We start from the raw sequence: 20,089 nt of genomic DNA on the forward strand, positions 1-20,089 counted from the left end.
ACTTCCTTCCTATTACACTATGTGAGCCTAAAAAGGGAGATGAAAAACTTAGTGCTTTCAGAAAGATTTCAGATGCAAGCCCAGGATCGTCTAAAAGACGCAAGGGAAGCAGGGGCTACTCCCTTTCTTTAATAACACCAGTTCCTAGTCCCAATGCTAATGAAGTAAAGATGCTTTGGTTAGTAAAAAATATGAGTGAATTATGGGCCACTTACTCCTTTGTTAATTAAACTATTTGACTTCGGTAAAAGAGCAAAACAAATTGAAAAAATGTGTGGATTATGGCCACTTACTTTTCCCGTTATTAAGCTATGTGTGAAATGTAAAATTTTTAAAGTAAATGCTAAGTAATTGCCCTACTAATACTGATTATTAAAACAATCTGAACTATATGGAACAAAATTGCAGAGGTGAAGGCAATTCACTAAAGGTTGCCAGCCACCCATGAAAGAAAAATTACAATGATTGTTTTTGTTCTTTGTAAACTGTGGGGTTAGGCTCTGCACAAGCGAGCGAATTGTGTGTCAATCTGCAAGAAAATGATAAGTGTTAAGCCAACTTATAGATATTAAGAGTGACAATGATTATAAGCAATATGCATTATCAATGTTCTAAATTTAAACTTATATGATTAAAGAACAACGTATTTTATAAATGATACTATACTAGAAATAATTTGACTAAAATTTACAATCTCATTAAAACAAATTTGTATTGAAGAACTAAAGGCAAAATTTATACCTTTACCATAAATTCAGTTAAATTAAATGACATCTTAAGCAATAACACAAGGCCATGTGCAAGAAAATTAAAGTAGAGTATGAAGAAGTATCCGAGTACTTTGTAAAATAAATGTAGAGATAAAAAACTATACTAATTATATGTTATTAGTCAATCTGAACTGCATTATCTAATATTTTTTCTCAAAACTTTGGAAATGAGTGGATATTTATGGTAGGAATGTAGCTTGAATATGATATAGATTTAATACATTAAATTTTTTATGATACATTCCATTAAATAAATTCAATAATCTAAAAAAATTATGATGCATTCCATTAAATAAACTTAACAAATTAAAATTAAAATTATCTCAGTTTCACACACTGAATAAAAAAATCTTAAAAAAACATATAAAAATAACAGCATTAAACTACATTTCATGTTAAAATTTATAATGAATTATATAAATATCATTAAATCCATCATAAAATTTAGGTAAAGAATTAAAAAATTAAAAAAAGAAACAACTCGTAAAATTTAATAATTTTAATAATTACCTTTTTAATTTTGGACAATCTCTTACACTATTTAACGAAGGAGGAATTGCACACTATGAATCCTTAGTATCCTATCCATGTTGGAGAGGGAAAAAAAAAATCCCAAATTTCTACCACTGTTCTATTGATTGGTCCTACTGATGGGGATGAACAAAAATGAGTCTAATCCTATATCCAATATAATTCTATGTATAGTAATCAAAACTGTCAATGTAAAAAGTGTATGTATGAATTTGGGGTAATACATTGAAAAACTCAAGGCACTATTCTTTCTCTTGTACACTTCACTTGATTTGTCTATAGATCTTCCAGTGTACCATCCACCATAGTTGTAACTTTTAGTGCCAATAGTAACCCAAAAATGTCTTTGCACCATCCACACTAGGGAAATAAGGTGGTTCAAAATATATATGACGTAGGGCATCACAAGCACCTAGATATGATGGACCCTTCATTTCAGTGCTACCCATGGTTGTTACTACCAGCTGCTGATATGAGAAGAAAAACCTTTTCACCGCTGCTTCTATTGCCTGGAAGGCCAACAGAACATGTATTGTTGCAACATGGTAAGCACCTGAAGTGTTATGTGAGCGCAGTCCATGTGAATGAAACAAATGCATAAGTGCCTCCTGGACCCTTGGTCCACCCTTTGGATCAGCCTCAACACCGATGACTTTGGGCACCAGATGCCTTAGTTCCTTGCATGCATTTGTAAGGTCTCTAAGGGGGGCAGACCGAAGGCAATATGCGCCTGCAAGTGTACTAGTGCTACTAATTGCCAACTGGTGTTTAAGGCAAAGGAAATCATCTGGGTCCATCACTAGAAGCAAATTCACAATTTCTGTGAGCATGTTCCACATCCTTTCAACCATCCAACAGTCTGCGGATGCTCCTACGAAATCCCCAGAGTCTATTCTTTCATATACTCTCTGCAACAATTCTTGGCCTACAAATACCCACGCCTCAAAGATCTGGAGGACATTGCAAAGTTTGGCATCTTCTAGATTATGGAACTGTTTATGTTGTTTTAAAGAGTGCAAATATCTTGGCTTGCAGATTCTATCATATTCAAGAAGAGGCTTACCTGACATATTTGGTTCCCCCAGACCTAAAGTGAAGGGAGTCCTCTGCATATGGCCTTCAATGGCAAGCCATATTCTAGAAACCATAGCTTCAGCGCTTTTCCATGTACCCAAACGAGGAAGTAAGCTCTCTTCACTTGTTCTGCTAACCACAGGTAAAGCACCAGGTCTCTGCCATACCTCATGGAAAACTTTCCATGAGAGAACACCACTACTTACTGACAACTGAAGAGTGGGAACCTGCTTGTCATTTTCACAAATCATTGAAATCAACTCAATCTGGGAACTAATTAAGGATTCAAGCCTTCTCTTCCATTCCTCTTTGTCAATGTAAGTCCTTGTGTCACAGAGCACAGACGAAACAAACTGAAAAGTAATCTCCAATGACTGTAAGGCAGCCTTTACCAACCCCTCTCTAGACCAACCAGGCCATTCCTTGAATTTCCACATGGCACTGAGCTCGGGGAGATGCACATACTGCTCGTAACCCGCACACTCCATGGGGGAGGGCTCTATGGATTCTCCAACAAAGGCAAAATAGGATGCCATTTTTTTATAGGACATATTTTTTTCCTGCAAATATAACGAGGAGAGTAAAGACACTAATGCTCTCCATATACCATAATCTAAAAAGAACAACATAATAATAGAATAAACACTAAAATACATTTTAAACGCTATATATAATACGTTACTGGACAAAAAACATATCTATTTGTTGGAACTAAACTTTTTATGTAGATGATAAGAACTCAACACATAAATAATGAAAAGAGTTAAATAATGTCAACACATAAATATAAATTTTTCCAGTTAACAAAGTGAATAGATATAAGCTAAATATACGGTGGTTGGTCAGTGTCACTTTGGGATTTTTTTATTATGAAACGAAAAAGTAAATTTACTTCAAACTCGTACATTCTCGTTGTATTTTCGTATGTTTGTTGAGATTATGGTTTCTTAGTCAAGTTGTGAGATTTATTTAAGATGTAGATCGTATTTATCAGGAATTTGTCCCAACTCTTTAGCTGATTTGTAATACCTTAAATGTATCTACTTTCATGCTAGTGAATCTAGAGGTTGAGTGAGAGATGCTCAATTTTTCCATATTTTGTCTCTCTTTAATTTTAGTCATAGAAGAGAAGATCAGATTCAAGAAAATAAAATTAGTTAAGCTTTTGTTATCTAATTATTTAGTTTTATTCCTTCTTCAAGTTCTTCAACTTCTTTTTTCATTTTATTTTATTTTCTTTTCTTTCTGGCTTCCTTCCAGATTCAACAAAATAACATTATGTTAAGCTTTTGTTATTTAATTATTTAGTTCTATTCCTTCTTTAATTTCTTCAACTTTTCTTTTCCCTGGCTTCCTTAACTACATATATGTTTGTTTTTTCCCTTTAGTTATTTTAACAAGGCTTTATAGCCCTTTAACATTTCTTCACACACCTTTATATATAATAAATATAAAATAGGGTTTAACCATTTTTAACCTAAGTTCCTCTGGTAGATACACATTGTTTCTTACTTGGTATGTATATAGGCGTGTTTCCTTTCTGTGACATATATCTTATATGTCCTAAGTTCCTATCTAAAAATGGTGAAATATAGTTTTGATGTATGCAACGGTGATTTGAACCAACTTAACAAACTTTATGTTATTATTTATACTAGCGTTCCACCACAGGTATTATTTGATGGTTTCCCAAAGTACTTTTCTTTATTATACATGCCATAATATGGAATAAACACAGTATAACTTTGATTATATGGGGCTTATCTATTGGTCCCCCTACACGAGTCCAGATGACTTCACATGCAATCTATGGTTAGCCCCCAGGTATTTAATCAATGGTTGGAATTTATTCATTTTGATCCAATGGTGGTCATATCAACCTTCCCTTTGCCAAAACATTATCTCATTTCACCAATTCATTCCGATAGAGATTTGCTCGGTTTTGCTACTAAATTCTTATTGTTTAACCTACCATGTTTGTCTAACTGAGCTCGATAGTTTGTTCTCTTCACTGTGTTATCGGAACTACCTTGCAGAGGTTATTCCAACTTGGTGAGTTGTTTAAATTAATAATTAACTCATAATTTTTATAACTATCGCCAAATCGAATGCGGACATTTTACTTGCGGTGAGGTATCCGCCATTCGATTGTAAGACTAAGGAGAGTGAAAAAAATGATCATAAAATTGATTTTCTTTATTTTTAATTTCAAGGGCGGACATTTTACTTGCGGTGAGGTATCCGCCATTCGATTGTAAGATTAAGGAGAGTGAAAAAAATGATCATAAAATTGATTTTCTTTATTTTTAATTTCAAGGATGGCATGTCGCGACTTGTGATTAAATTAAATTTTTAACCAATATTAATATAATAATTTACTTGATTTATTGAAAGAGAGAAAGCAAATAAACCATATTACTAAAAGAAACCAACAAAAAAATAATTTCATCTGAGAGAGTTGCTATACTAGACAGCAAAAAATGACATGGAAAATTAATTCCATAATTAATTTCATCATACCTAAGATAGTTGTCATACGAGATAGTAAGAAAAAACATATGTAAAATTTATTTAATTGTCCGTGAGAGAGTTGTTGTAAGAGGTGGTAAAAAAGAACATATGGTGGTGTAGAAGTGAAATTCATGGTATGCGATAGTTATTCCACCGGTTATTCCACACAATCAACTGGCTATAAGCGGCAATGACCTAGAGACGATGAGGACAACGACAACTGGCAATCAGCGATTAAACCTGCCACTGACCTTTCTAGAACAATGACGTTCTTGCAATGACAAGCGTTCTAGCTGCAATGACTGAGAAGAGTTCTAGCCAGCTCTGAAATAATATTACGTTTATCAAAACGATACTCATATAAAACCACCAGGTCATAAGTCTAATGGTCACATCTGAAGCCACCACGTGATCACCATGCAGGAACGCCATCACCCTTGTCTGCCAGGTTGCTCAAATCATCCACCCGTCTCTCAGCTTCATGCATATCGACGCCCTTATTTAACCCGTCCATCAGCTTTCCCTTCGGTTTTCCGTCTTCGGCCCTCCTGGCCGAGGAGTGTATGGGTTTCTCCTCCTAAACTTTTTGCTGCAGATTCAGCTGTTGCGCCATATAATGCGACGGAGCATATCTACAGCATAGGGCAGTGTTGGAGAGATTTATCCTCCACAGACTGCGGATCGTGGCTGGATTTTGCCCTGTCACAAATATCCGGATGCCAGACTGGAGCTATTGGCTCTCAATTCGTATCCATGAACTGCTATTTGCGTTCTGAGCTTTACGCATTTTTCAACGCTCTTCCTGAATCGGGTATTTTCGTCATATAGTTTACCATGATAAGAATATCTACTGGTTTTGTAATGTTTTTTCTTTTGTGAATTAAAAGGTAGCCAATTTTCTTGTGCAAATTTGCAGGAGGCCAAAGATCTAAAGTGCTTGGAGTAACTCTGGCCGTGGCAGCCGCTACAGTTGGGTTAATTGCGGCCATTGGCCTTTGCATATGGAAATTTTCCTCTCGAAAATTTTGGCAACAGATTTCTCTAACTAGAGGTATCATTCAGTGTGCACTTATTAGCTTGTGATTTTTTAAATGATCACTCTTCTTTCGGATTATCATGTTATTTTTATATCAGTTACTGGTTTTGGAAATATTTGGGATCAGGGATCAGTGTCCGGCATTTGAAGATGTGTTGCGGGCGTCTAAATGTGTGCAGATGAAAATCTTATGGGGGTTGGCTGACAAACCTTAGAATACTTGAAGTTACAGGTCTGCCGCTGAGTGTTGTTTGGGCTCGATTCCAGGGGCTAGGAATGTCGAGAGTATGTTCCTAAAATCTGATGATACTTTTTATTTTATTCTTTTAAAAACCATTTGTCCTTCCCCTACTGACCATGGTTATCACAGGAAGGTACAGTTTGCATCAATTTCAGTATTTGTTTCCGGGGTACAGTTTGAATCAATTTCAGTATTTGTTTCCGGCGTCGTCTACCCAGGGGTTGAAAATCGTGGCCGGAATCTGGCTAAAAATTTAAAAAAAAAATTGCAATAAGAATGTTTAAATAAATCCAGTTCAAAAAAATTACAATAAGAAGGTTTAAATAAATCCAGTTTTTGAGGGCGGAAATGGTTTTATGTTTAAATAAATCTAGTTTTTGAGAGTTGAGAGTGGAAATAGTTTTATAATGGAAATGGTTTTAGTACTATCAAAACCTTGAGCATCTTGTAATTTAGATTAACAAAATTTAAAAAAAATCTGCTATATTTTATCAAAATCTTGAGAAATTTTCATAATTTTCCAAACAAATTTGAAAGCAAAATAGACTGCGGCTTTCTGTTCAACATCCCAGAAAAAATCTGCCATATCTTATCAAAATCTCGAGAAATTTTCATAATTTTCCAAACAAATTTGAAAGCAAGATAGACTGCGGCTTTGTGTTCAACAACGTTTTTCAGGATTGTGTGCGGACTAACGAATTTCAAGCTTTATGCACCTTGCACGAATGGAAGCTGCAGTGGTAAAAGTTTTCTTTTTGGTCATGGCTTCCATACATTTTATCTTGTTTTTATAATTTTTACCTTATTTTCTAAGTTTATGAATATTGGTAAAAGTTTTCTTTTTGGTTAGAAGGAGAAGTTATCATCACGCCAGGGCCACAGCTATCCACGACTGGTTCCATCAGGATTGCACACAGCAGGTGGTGGATCAGGGCTACTAACAAATTTACACATTACACATCTTGCCATTATGTCTTGAAAATTTTACAGTACAGAGAACGTATAAGATAGAGAACGTATAAGATATTATTACAAGAAGATATTACAAAATTCACCAAGAATTCGGCACTAACCTTGCCAGCCGCAGCTCCTCCAGGTATTGAATTGAACGCTCCTCGGTTCGCAGAATGGTTTTGCAGCTGTTCGCAGATAATGTTCTGTTCGGTTTTGCAGGTTTTGTTCTGTTTGCCGCGGAGCAGGAAGGGTTTTGAAGGCGGGAGGAGGTTGGTCGCATTCTTGCCATCTGTAAATGAGCTCTCCCGGGAATTAATATGATTTGAGTGAGTGGAGGCCACGCGCCGTATTTGATTAATATGTCATCAATACGATTTGATCAATCTGTAATCAATACGATCGATTTGAGGGTGGCTGCGATTTGATCAATCTGTAATCAATACGATTTGAGCTGCGGGCGATCAATCTGTAATCAATACGATTTGAGCTGCGGGCAGGGTCGCCGGGGCGCAGATGGGCAGCCGGAGAGGGATGCCGGAGAACGATGATGGATGGGAATATGATGCATGGTGAATGGTGGTCGTCGGGCTGTCAGACGGTACCTCCATAGCATTAACTTTGCTATGGAGGTGGAAATAGGAATCGCCGTCAATACAAATCGAATGCGTTATATAAATTGAGCAGGAAATAATAAGCCAATGCACAAAAAGCCAAAAAAACACATTTCCCCATAAAATAAAATTTTCTGCTATGCTGGATAAAGAATAAAGCGAAAGCAGAAAAAAGGGCAATAAAATTTTCTCATAAAAATAAAATTTCTTTTATGCTGGATAATACTTGATCATGTTATTATAATAATTGCATTTTTAAATAGTATGGTATTGTCACTGTTAGCTTTGCTGTGCAAAAGCATCAAAAATGGATTCAAAGACTCTCAAAGGCTGCAAACACACTTATAATCATGCCAAAGGAACCATTGATGCTATCGAAATCCTCAAATTTTGGCTAAAAGTCTTCCACCGATCAAAAAATTTGCAAGAGGAAAGCCCTTTGGAGGGCAGAAATACACTATCGGGAGGCGAAAATACCCCAAAAACCATATAAAAATCAAATTACAGGCTTAAGGATCCTCATTAATCTCAGCCGTTGGATCTGGCCAATCAACGGTCCAGATCGCGTCGGCATATCGCAAGTCAGGGGAGGCAGCGGCAGCGAAGTGGAATATCGCCGATGAGCGATCGCCGATATCGCATCGGTGTATCGCAATGGAGGACTTACAAAAGGGGCTTTATTATTGTGCGATGAGCGATCGCCGATATTGCATCGGCGTATCGCTATCAGCGTTTCCAATGGAGCATGGCCTTTTGCATATATATGAGCAATCGCCGATGGGCCGGACCCGATGGCGTTATGAATTCTTTTTGATAGATTATCGGGTCCGCGGCAATATTGCTATCGGCAATATCAAAGAAATCGGGGCCTTTATGTTTGCGATTTACGATCGCCGATGGGCCGGACCCGACGGCGGTGTTAATTCCTTTTGATAGATTATCGGGTCCGCGGCAATATCGCTATCGGCAATATCAAAGAAATCGGGGCTTTTATGTTTTGAGATTTGCGATCGTCGATGGGTCGGACCTGATGGTGGTGTTAATTCCTTTTGATAGATTATCGGGTCCGCAGCGATCGCCGATATCGCATCAGCGTATCGCTATCGGCGATTTCAAAGGGGCGGGGCTTTAACATAAGTTATGTTGCGATGCGATAAGCCGGACTCGATGGATGTACAACGCTCCATTTTATAAAATTTCAAGTCCACGCCCGTCGCATTTTCAATATTTTTTGTGTATTTTCAATGTATAAAGAAAATACAAAGGAAGCCTTGGTGGGTGCCGAGAGCGATGGAGTTCCCACCCGATGGGTCGGACCCGATATTTTATGAATCCTTTCTAATAAAATTTCAAATCCGCGCTTAAGCCATTTTCAATGGTTTTGGGTGCATTTTCTATGTATAAGGAAATATTAAAAAACAAAGGATGGGCCTGTTTTAATATGAATTGCGACCCTAAAGGCGGACCCGATAGTTGAATGAACCATGCATGCACCTCTTAGAAGTCAAAGTTGAAGCAATGATGGGCGGGAATGAACAGTTTGGGCAGCGTTTCACTGTTTTAAAGCAGCACAGTCATAATGGAGCCATTTTTAATGATCAGCAGCAGAAATTAATCAGCAGAATGGCCGAGGAGGAAGTAGGACACCTCTGGGGAGTTCAAAGCATTCAATGGTTATGGTTTCATTTGTATTTCACGCCACCTGCCCAAGCAGGACCGCAGAGCACCAGAGAGGGTCAAATCCATTTACAACACAGCCAGAGTTGTATCAGCAGCCCCATTTCTGAATGTAAATGTGGTTGGTGGCCATTTATGGGCTCCTCCACGCATAGCTAACATGGAGATTGTGTAATGAGACACCATATATACTGAAAAAAACAGATGTAGTGAGATTGATGAGTGTTTGATGAATGATAGTTTTGTTGTTGCCTTTAACTTCTGGAAACTGTAAATATTATGAAACCTGCAGCTTCTGGTCTTGATTTTCAACTAATACAAGCTTCTTTTGTTGTCACCTGCTCACTTTCCACTTCTCTTTCTTGTTCTAGGCTGTGCCTGCTGGCATTTATTTGATATGCTATGAATGTTTAATATCAGAGGGGCTGTCATCCCACCTTTGTATTATAATTTAGTGGTTCATTAAAATTGCTTGCAGATTGCTGTTGTTTAACATCAGGGAGCTGTCATCATGTCTGTGTATTAAACAATAGTTCTACAGATCTTCTAACTGGTTGCAGCTGGCCATCATAGGGTCCTGTGTATCTGCTGGTGTAATTAGTCTTCTCCATCATCACTTTTACCTTAAACTGTGAGTAGTTGGTAGTTGAAAGCCTTGTAGTTTGGGGGTCTTCACCCATGTCTAGGGATAGTCATAGTAGGAGTGGTTATCTGGCTTAAATGTGCAGCATATCTCCATTTATCCATCATCTTATCCAACGATAATTGTTGAATTTGTAATGTTCCTGAGCATCACTGATTTACAACCTATGTGAGTTTCTTGGGGTGATAGCATTAGTTGGCACCGTTGCCGGGGAGAAGAGAATTGAAGCTCAGCTTCCCTGGGAGATGACACAGCTTCAAGCTTTGATGACAGACAAGGTTTGAACACAGATTTTGGTTGTAATCATCTGTCTGGCGACTCCACTGGAGGAAGGCCATCCTTTGGCGACTCCACTTTGAAGTTCTAGCTCAGTTTGTGAGGCATACTAGAAGAAATCCTCAGAAATCTCCAGCTGAACCATTGCTTGACCCTAAAAGAGTTGTTAAGTCGAAGAAATCATCAAAGAAAGGGGCATCAGGATCAGGTAAGCCTAAAAACTCTGATTTACTTCTAAAAAATGAATTCATAGCTGGAGAATCACAGTTTGAAGTCTTAGAGCCCAGCACTGTTAATAAAGAAGTTCCTTCAGAGATTAGTTCAGCGCCTTGTGCAATTAGTTCCCCTTTGAATCTCAGTCCAAAGAAAACTTCCCATACTGTCCAAAACATCCCAATATCTCTGCCATCCATTGCATTATTTACTACTGCTCCATCCGTGAGTGTTCTTCCACATATTCCAAATATGGCAGGACAACAAGCACCCACTAGGATTGAGAGGATTATTGCTGCTAAATATGGACCTTTGGTATTGCCTGTGCCTCTAAATCCTATGCTTGTGGGAGAATATCAAAAATATATGCCTAAATTTACTGGAACAGAGGGAGTGACAGCAAAAGAACATCTTGAAGCTTTTTACAGTTATGCTGATAATTTAGATATAAGTGAGAATGATGTATGGATGAGAGTTTTTGTCCAGAGCCTTGATGGAGAGTCTAGGAAGTGGTTTAGAGAATTACCCCAGGGATCTATAACAGATATTGAAGCATTAGATGATGCATTCTTGAAGCAATGGGGAGATAAGGACTTGTTGTATTATCATACTGAGTTTGGAAACCTGAAAAGAGAAAAGGGTGAGTCTTTGCCTGACTTCAATAAAAGATTTAATAAAATGTATAGTAAGATACCGGCTGAGGTAAAGCCTACCCCCACCACTGCCAAACTCACATATGCTAATGCTTTTGACCCTGATTTCTGCTTATTGTTGAGGGAAAGACGATGTGCTACTCTGGGTGATATGCAAGAGGCAGCCCTAGAGGTGGAATCCAATATTATGGCAGCAGAGAAGCTGAAGAGTCAGGTTGATAGAAGAAGGCCGAGAGGTGAGACTTCCTCTTCCCCTGCTTCAACTTCAGAGCCTAAGTTAGACAAAATGACTAAGATGATAGAGTCATTGGCTGCTGAAATTTCTAAGCTAAAGGTTGAGCAGACTTCAGGCAAAACAAGGCAGCAAAGCACATTTGCTCCAAGAAATCCAAACCCATTCAGAAAAGCAAATGAGCAGTTACAAATTATGCAAAGGGGTGAAGAAGCAAAATAAGATCATAAAGTCAAGGCTCCCTTTCAAAATGCAGTCATGGAGGGGGAACAATTTGAAGAAGAGGAGGATGAAATTCACTGCATGGAAGATAAAGGGAGCGTTGCGTTTTCAACATTGGCCGAATATGAAGAGTCATTGCTGCAAGAACAAAACAAGCAAAGGTGGAACAGTGGTGCTGTTCTGCAATCTGGTGAGCAGCAGCAAAAATATAATCTAAGATCCAATGCAAAGAATGCCAAAGAAAATGTTGCACAAGAAGCTGCTTCCCAAACAGCGCCACAAAATAGCAAGCAAAGAAAACCAACAACTGATCCTATCACCCTCAAAGCTCCAGTTCAAGAGGTAAAAAATGCTGATAAAGTATTCTCTTCTTTTAGTTTTGAGTCAGAAGTCCAGAAATTGAAAATATCCATGCCTCTGGCTGAGTTGGTGAAGAGTGAATTATTTAGAAAACCCATCCTTGAGGCCCTTGGACTAGAATCTAAACAGACCTCCATTGACTCTGTCAATTTGCAAGATGACAAGCCTGCTATTGTGCTTAGCCCCATGATTGAACCCGCTGATAATAGTTCTCCATCTTTCTATGTTTCATTAACCATCCATGATAAAAATCCTCCACAATTGCCTGCTAGACACAGGGGCCAGTCACAATTTAATGCCTAAAACTGTCATGGAAGAGTTAGGCCTTGATATCACTAGACCTTATCATGATTTGTTCTCTTTTGATTCAAGGAAGGTAAAATGCCTTGGATTAACTAAGGATCTAGCCATTACCTTAACCCAGCTGCCCATGAAAAGTATGATGATGGACATAGTGGTGGCTGATGTTCTTCCTAAGTTTGGTATGCTGTTGTCTAGAGGGTGGATTAAGAGACTAGGAAGGACATTGCAGAATGATTTATCTTATGCAACTGTTCCAGTGTTTGGAGGAGAAAGCATGAGGTTATATAGAGAAGCACAGCTGGCATATATCATTAGTGATGAGAAGAATCCTACAAACCATCCCATATATGCAGTGGACACTGATTTTGGAGCTTGCATTCTTCAAATAGAAGAATCTCAGAAGGCTGCATTGCAGATCAGGAAACCAACAACTCAGGATGAGCATGATACAGGAGGTCAAATTTGGGAGATGTTCTTTGATGGAGCATGTACCAAGGAGATTGCAGGAGCAGGGGTGGTGCTAATATCTCCACAACAGGAAACAATTCAATTGTCTCTAAAGCTGGTTTTTCAGGTGACAAACAACATAGTAGAATATGAGGCACTGCTGTTAGGCCTTCATGCAACCAAAGATAGAGGAATAAAAAATCTGAAGGTGTTTGGAGATGCTGATCTGATAATTCAACAAGTAAATAAAACGTTCCAAGCAAAGCATCCAAGGCTGAGAGCTTACAGAGATGAGGTATGGAGAGTCAAAGAGTTCTTTGATTTTTTCTGCATTTCATATATTCCTAGAGCCCAAAATCGACTTGTTGATTCCCTTGCTGTTTCAGCTAGTTTGTTCATCCCTCCATCGCCTCCAAAACTAGTTTATGAGGTACAAGTAAAGTATAAACCCTCCTTGCCTGATAATGTCTACCATTGGAAGGTTTTTGATGATGATGATGAGTTAAATAGGTTCCTTCAAGTCATTGATGAGTTCTCTGAAATGCAAATTGACCAAAATAATGATGCTTTGTTAGAAGATCCCAAGTCCCAACTTAGAAATAAGATTGGCAAGAATAGCATAGTCCAGCTTCCTAATAACCATATCCCTAAGGGTCTAATTCTTCTTGAGGGATTGTTTGATCACAATGATGTGCCTTACAAGGCTGCCCAAAAAGAAGATCAGTCTGCAGTTTGTAAGCATGATATAGGAGGTCCAAGTTAGCCCAAATTCATAAATCTGTCCACTAATTTATCTGCTGATCGGAGTGCTGAATATTGCAAATTAATGAGGCAATTTGCTGATGTGTTTGCTTGGGAGTACAGTGATCTAAAAACATATGATAGGAATATAATTCAGCATAAAATTCCGCTTGAGAAAGGCACTATTCCTTTCAAACAGAAGCTGAGACCAATGAATCCTTTGCTCCTTCCTCTGGATGAGAAAGAAATTAAAAAGCTGCTGGCTGCTAAGATCATAGTGCCTCTCAGATATTCTAAATGGGTGGCCAATCTGGTTGTTGTGAGGAAGAAGAATGGAGAAATTAGATTGTGCATTGATTTCAGGAATCTAAATAAATGCTCTAAAAAGGATAATTATCCCCTGCCAAAAATGGAGCATTTGTTGCAGAAAGTCTCAGGTGCCAAAGTAATGTCTCTTATAGATGGATTTTCAGGCTTTAATCAAATCGCTGTGCATCCAGATGATCAACAAAAGACAACATTTACCACTCCTTGGGGCACGTTCATGTATGCAAAAATGCCATTTGGGCTGATGAATGCTGGAGCCACCTTTAAGCGCGCTATGGATATTGCTTTTGTAGGTGAAAAGGATAAATTCGTGCTGATATATCTTGATGACATAACTGTTTATTCTGGCAGCCATCATGATCATCTACAACATTTAAAGAAGGTGTTTTTAAAGTGTAGGAAATTTGGAATTTCACTCAATCCCAAAAAATCTCAATTTGCTTTGGAAGAAGGCAAACTGTTGGGGCATGTAGTGTCTGCTGCAGGTGTTCAAATTGACCCAGAAAGAGTCAAAGCGATTCAGGCCTTGGCTCTCCCAAGATCAAAGAAAGACATACAGTCTTTTCTTGGCAAAATTAACTTTATAAGGAGGTTCATTCCTAATTTTGCTGAGCTAATCAAGCACATAACCTCCATGTTGAAAAAGGGAGCAGAAGTGAAATGGACTGATGCGGCCAGAAAATCTTTTGAGTCCATTAAGATGGCTATTGTGGAAGCTCCTACTTTAATAAGCCCTGATTATAGCAAGGAGTTTCATCTATTCTCATTGCCTCTAAGGATACCATTGCAGCTGTCCTGTTGCAGCAAGATGAAGCAGGTCAAGAGCATCTAGTGGCCTTTTTCAGCAAGAATTTGAGGGATGCTGAACTAAGGTATGATATTATTGAAAAGCAGGTTTATGCTCTTGTCAAATCTTTGAAAGCTTTCAGAGTATACATCTTGCATTCCAAAATAGTTTCATATGTGCTTTCTGCTGCAATAAAGGATGTCTTAACGCAGCCTGCTGCTGATGGAAAAAGAGTGAAATGGATTGCAAAAATGATAGAATTTAACATAGAGCTAAAGCCCACCAAGCTGGTAAGAGGTCAGGGGCTTGCTAAACTGTTGGCTGAAGAAAATTGCAGGTCTTTGGACATTGATTTCTTGTTCAATGTAGCAGAAAATGGTCAAATAGGAGAGCATGAAACAACTGAAACGCAGAGAGGACAGTCAGTGGCCAAGAACCTAGCTTCACGCAGCTGGTATGCTGCAATAATTAATTTCCTTCTAAAGCTAGAAGTTCCTTCAGAATTTTCTCAAAGTCAAGCAAGGACGTTAAAGCTCAAGGCAATGAAATATTGCATCAATGGTGGCCTGCTTTATTGGAGGGATCCATCTGGAGTGATTTTAAGATGCCTGGACAAAGAACAGTCAATAGAAGTTATGCAGCAATTCCATAACAGCGTGTGTGGAGGACATCATTATTGGAGAACTACAGCCCAAAAGATTCTCAGAGCTGGGTAATATTGGCTCTCTTTATTTTCTAATGTATTTGCTTTTGTTAAATCTTGTGACAAGTGCCAAAGATTTGAAGGTAAGCAGCAGTTGAAATCCCTGCCCCTAAAGCCAATAATTGCAAAAGGACCTTTTCAGCAGTGGGGCTTGGATTTCATTGGTGAAATCAAACGCACACTCCAGTGGCCAGCACAGGTGGATATTAGTTGCTACTGATTATTTTACAAAATGGATTGAAGCAATCCCAACAAGGAAGGCTGATCATAATGTGGTCATGAAATTTTTATCAAAAAACATTTTCAGCAGATTTAGTTGCCCGCATAAGCTTATAACAGATAATGTAGTAGCCTTCAAGGCAAAAGAGTTGGTGGAAATGTGTGATTCAATGGGTATTAAACTTGTTCATTGCACCTCCTATTACCCAAAAGGGAATGGTCTAGCAGAATCCTCTAATAAAAGTCTGATCAGGATTATTAAGAAGCTATTAGAGGATAATAAGAAGAATTGGGATGCCAAGCTCAAATATGCACTTTGGGCAGACATAGTGACCATCAAAAGATCTATAGGTTGCTCTCCTTTCAAGCTGGTATATGGTACTGATGCTATTTTTCCAATTCAGCTTACCCTCCTTGTGGCAAAGTTGCTCCAAACAACGCAGAATGAAGAAGATGATATGGCCAATAGAATCACTGATTTAACAGAATTGAATTAGATCAGAGAGCAGTTGATTGAAGAAGCTACAACACATCAGAAAAAGATCAAGGAAGTCTTTGATAAGAAGGCAAAAAGAAATAATTTGCAGGTTGGGGATTTGGTTCTGAAATGGGATGCATTTAAAGAAAAGAAGAGCAATCATGGGAAATTTTATGCTCTCTGGACATGCCCTTTCATCATTTCACAGATTCAAGGAAACAACACCTTCATACTGAAAAGTATGGGAGGAGAACCAGTCTTTGATGGCCCAATTAATGGGCGGTTTCTGAAAAACTATGTGATTTAAGGTCTTTTTGGCCTTAAAAGTTGTAAATATTATGCTTTTATCAGTTTTTAGTATAGCTGTAGTAGACTCCATGCCCAATGGAACACTAGGAATTTTGGCTAATTTGTTTGTTGCTAGAAAGGCATTGATCTGCAGGTTCTTGAGACCTCACAGGGAGGATCTCATCCCCAGAAGGAGCCAGTGTTAGCTTCGCTGTGCAAAAGCATAAAAAATGGATTCAAAGAATCTCAAAGGCTGCAAACACACTTATAATCATGCCAAAGGAACCATTGATGCTGTCGAAATCCTCAAATTTTGGCTAAAAGTCTTCCACCAATCAAAAAATTTGCAAGAGGAAAGCCCTTTGGAGGGCAGAAATACACTATCGGGAGGCGAAAATATCCCAAAAACCATATAAAAATCAAATTACAGGTTTAAGGATCCGCATTAATCTCAGCCGTTGGATCTGGCCGATCAACGGTCCAGATCGCGTCGGCATATCGCAAGTCGGGGGAGGCAGCGGCAACGAAGTGGAATATCGCCGATGAGCGATCACCGATATCGCATCAGCGTATTGCAATGGAGGACTTACAAAAGGGGCTTTATTATTGTGCGATGAGCGATCGCCGATATCGCATCGGCGTATCGCTATCAGCGTTTCCAATGGAGCATGGCCTTTTGCATATATATGAGCGATCGCCGATGGGCCAGACCCGATGGCGTTATGAATTCTTTTTGATAGATTATCGGGTCCGCGGTAATATCGCTATCGGCAATATCAAAGAAATCAGGGCTTTTATGTTTTGCGATTTGTGATCGCCGATGGGCCGGACCCGACGACGGTGTTAATTCCTTTTGATAGATTATCGGGTCCGCGGCAATATCGCTATCGGCAATATCAAAGAAATCGGGGCTTTTATGTTTTGCGATTTGCGATCGTCAATGGGCCGGACCTGATGGCGGTGTTAATTCCTTTTGATAGATTATCGGGTCCGCAGCGATCGCCGATATCGCATCGGCGTATCGCTATCGGCGATTTCAAAGGGGCGGGGCTTTAACATAAGTTATGTTGCGATGCGATAAGCCGGACCTGATGGATGTACAATGCTCCATTTTATAAAATTTCAAGTTCACGCCCATCTCATTTTCAATGCTTTTTGTGTATTTTCAATGTATAAAGAAAATACAAAGGAAGCCTTGGTGGGTGCCGATAGCGATGGAGTTCCCACCCGATGGGTCGGACCCGATATTTTATGAATCATTTCTTATAAAATTTCAAATCCGCGCTTAAGCCATTTTCAATGGTTTTGGGCGCATTTTCTGTGTATAAGGAAATATTAAAAAACAAAGGATGGGCCTGTTTTAATATGAATTGCGACCCTAAAGGCGGACCCGATAGTTGAATGAACCATGCATGCACCTCTTAGAAGTCAAAGTTGAAGCAATGATGGGCGGGAATGAACATTTTGGGCAGCGTTTCACTGTTTTAAAGCAGCACAGTCATAATGGAGCCGTTTTTAATGATCAGCAGCAGAAATTAATCAGCAGAATGGCCGAGGAGGAAGTAGGACACCTCTGGGGAGTTCAGAGCATTCAATGGTTACGGTTTCATTTGTATTTCACACCACCTGCCCAGGCATGACCACAGAGCACCAGAGAGGGTCAAATCCATTTAAAACACAGCCAGAGTTGCATTAGCGGCCCCATTTCTAAATGTAAATGTGGTTGGTGGCCATTTACGGGCTCCTCCACGCATAGCTAATAGGGAGATTGTGTAATGAGACACCATATATACTGAAAAAAACAGATGTAGTGAGATTGATGAGTGTTTGATGAATGATAGTTTTGTTGTTGCCTTTAACTTCTGGAGACTATAAATACTATGAAACCTGTAGCTTCTGGTCTTGATTTTCAACTAATACAAGCTTCTTTTGCTGTCACCTGCTCACTTTCCACTTCTCTTTCTTGTTCTAGGCTGTGCCTGCTGGCGTTTATTTGATATGCTGTGAATGTTTAATATCAGAGGGGTTGTCATCTCACCTCTGTATTATAATTTAGTGGTTCATTAAAATTGCTTGCAGATTGTTGTTGTTTAACATCAGGGAGCTGTCATCCTGTCTGTGTATTAAACAATAGTTCTACAGATCTTCTAACTGGTTGCAGCTAGCCATCACAGGGTCCTATGTATCTGCTGGTGTAATTAGTCTTCTCCATCATCACTTTTACCTTAAACTGTGAGTAGTTGGTAGTTGAAAGCCTTGTAGTTTGGGGGTCTTCACCCATGTCTGGGGATAGTCATAGTAGGAGTGGTTATCTGGCTTAAATGTGCAGCATATCTCCATTTATCCATCATCTTATCCAACCATAATTGTTGAATTTGTAATGTTCCTGAGCATCACTGATTTACAACCTAGGTGAGTTTCTTGGGGTGATAACAGTCACAATATTTTATTAATTATTACAACAATTATATTTTAAATTAATTATGTATTTTATAAATTACATATTTATTTAAAAAATAGTTGAAATCTATAATTTTGATTGTTTTTGAAATTTTATTTTAGATCAATTTTTTATAAAAATTTAAAAATTAACTATTAATTTTAAATTTTATAATTTTTTTTATTAATAAATTAATTATTATTTTACAAAATAATTATATAATTTACTTTCTATTTCTCATTAATAATAATATTTTTTTTTTACTTCACATTTAAAATGAAACATAAAACATTATTCTCGTCCATTGAGTTAAACAAACCAATTAGCTTTTTCATACTCAAGTGGAACACATAAATATAATTTTTATTATTCTCGTCCATTGAGTTAAAAAAGCAATTAGCTTTTTCATACTCAGGTGGAACACATAAATATAATTTTTATTATTCTCGTCCATTGAGTTAAAAAAGCAATTATCTTTTTCATACTCAAAGTAGAACACATAAATACAATTTTTATTTTAACTTTATTATTTTTTCTGAGGAAACGCAAAATTTCTTATTGGTATTTTTTTTTAAAATTAAAAATAGGTTAATAAATTATATGTAATAAGAAAATAAAATATTTTTTAATATTATTTAAAATATTTTTTATAATTAAACGTGACACAAATAAAAGTATCAAATAGTTATGGATTTTATAATTTAATTTAAATTTATATTTTTCGAAGTCTTAATGACACATAGATCACTTGTAAATTGTTTCCATACTTAAATCACACATGAAATATTTTTTTGTTTGTAAGTAAAGTGAGGCAACTATCCCAATGCCTCTCCAATGAAGATAACGAGTACTTACTAGACCCCATAGTAATTTCACAAGCTAACATATATTCATACGAGGAAAGATGGAAAGTGGAAACTCCACTCTTGATTCTTGTCTTCATATACCAAGTTAATGATGGAGACCCTTTTAACCCTGTGGATTTGAGGACTCTAGTTTACAATGAAATACTCTAGTCTTTATGGCCCCTTTTCTTCCTCTTCAATTTTTCTACCTTAGCATTGCTTTGATGTCATGCAAGACAAAAAACAGAAGAGTGGCTTGAATCATAAGAAGATCCCACAAGAATTGGCAAGTTGAATGAGACTAATGAGAGGAGGAAGGTGTTAGGCTCATAGAGCACTAAGGGAAATGGTGGGTGTCTAAAGGCACTGTTGATATGTTCCGAATGATCGTAGGGACAAATTAACATGGAGCCTTGTGTCCTTTAAATAGGCTACATCAAAGATAATTACCATGGGAAAAACCATAGATTCTCATATAACTAGAGCCCAAAACCCGCTAATAACTTT

General features: G+C 37.9%; 1 protein-coding gene, 1 long non-coding RNA gene and 1 pseudogene across 3 annotated transcripts; 2 read left to right on the plus strand and 1 right to left on the minus strand.

Moving 5' to 3' along the window:
* Positions 1 to 1,618: 1,618 nt before the first annotated feature.
* Positions 1,619 to 2,911, minus strand: LOC149237858 (nematode resistance protein-like HSPRO2 pseudogene; annotated as a pseudogene).
* A 2,366-nt stretch (positions 2,912 to 5,277) lies between these two features.
* LOC149237859 (cysteine-rich receptor-like protein kinase 2) lies at positions 5,278 to 6,137 on the plus strand. The gene is made up of 3 exons (XM_089369412.1): positions 5,278 to 5,697; positions 5,803 to 5,947; positions 6,050 to 6,137. Exons 1-3 carry the CDS (start codon positions 5,304 to 5,306, stop codon positions 6,135 to 6,137), a joined length of 627 nt encoding a protein of 208 aa, XP_089225538.1. The 5' UTR covers positions 5,278 to 5,303.
* A 41-nt stretch (positions 6,138 to 6,178) lies between these two features.
* On the plus strand, positions 6,179 to 7,562 carry LOC149237860 (uncharacterized). Of its 2 annotated transcripts, XR_016245317.1 has the most exons (4): positions 6,179 to 6,207; positions 6,842 to 6,903; positions 7,014 to 7,259; positions 7,337 to 7,562. It is a non-coding gene; the product is annotated as an uncharacterized LOC149237860 (long non-coding RNA). The 2 variants fall into 2 exon arrangements; XR_016245316.1 differs by lacking the exon at positions 6,179 to 6,207 and having other exon boundaries at positions 6,334 to 7,259.
* Positions 7,563 to 20,089: the final 12,527 nt, after the last annotated feature.

This window comes from Pinus tabuliformis, chromosome 8 (assembly GCF_031772625.1).
Source record: "Pinus tabuliformis cultivar Carrire ecotype Pingquan chromosome 8, CPIR1, whole genome shotgun sequence".
NCBI lineage: Eukaryota > Viridiplantae > Streptophyta > Pinopsida > Pinales > Pinaceae > Pinus > Pinus tabuliformis.

Coding starts and splice junctions, on each gene's coding strand:
- LOC149237859 (XM_089369412.1), top strand. CDS start 5,304: ATGCAGGAACGCCATCACCCTTGTCTGCCAGGTTGCTCAAATCATCCA. Junction 5,698..5,802: donor CAACGCTCTTCCTGAATCGG/GTATTTTCGTCA, acceptor GCAAATTTGCAG/GAGGCCAAAGATCTAAAGTG. Junction 5,948..6,049: donor CTAACTAGAGGTATCATTCA/GTGTGCACTTAT, acceptor ATTTGGGATCAG/GGATCAGTGTCCGGCATTTG.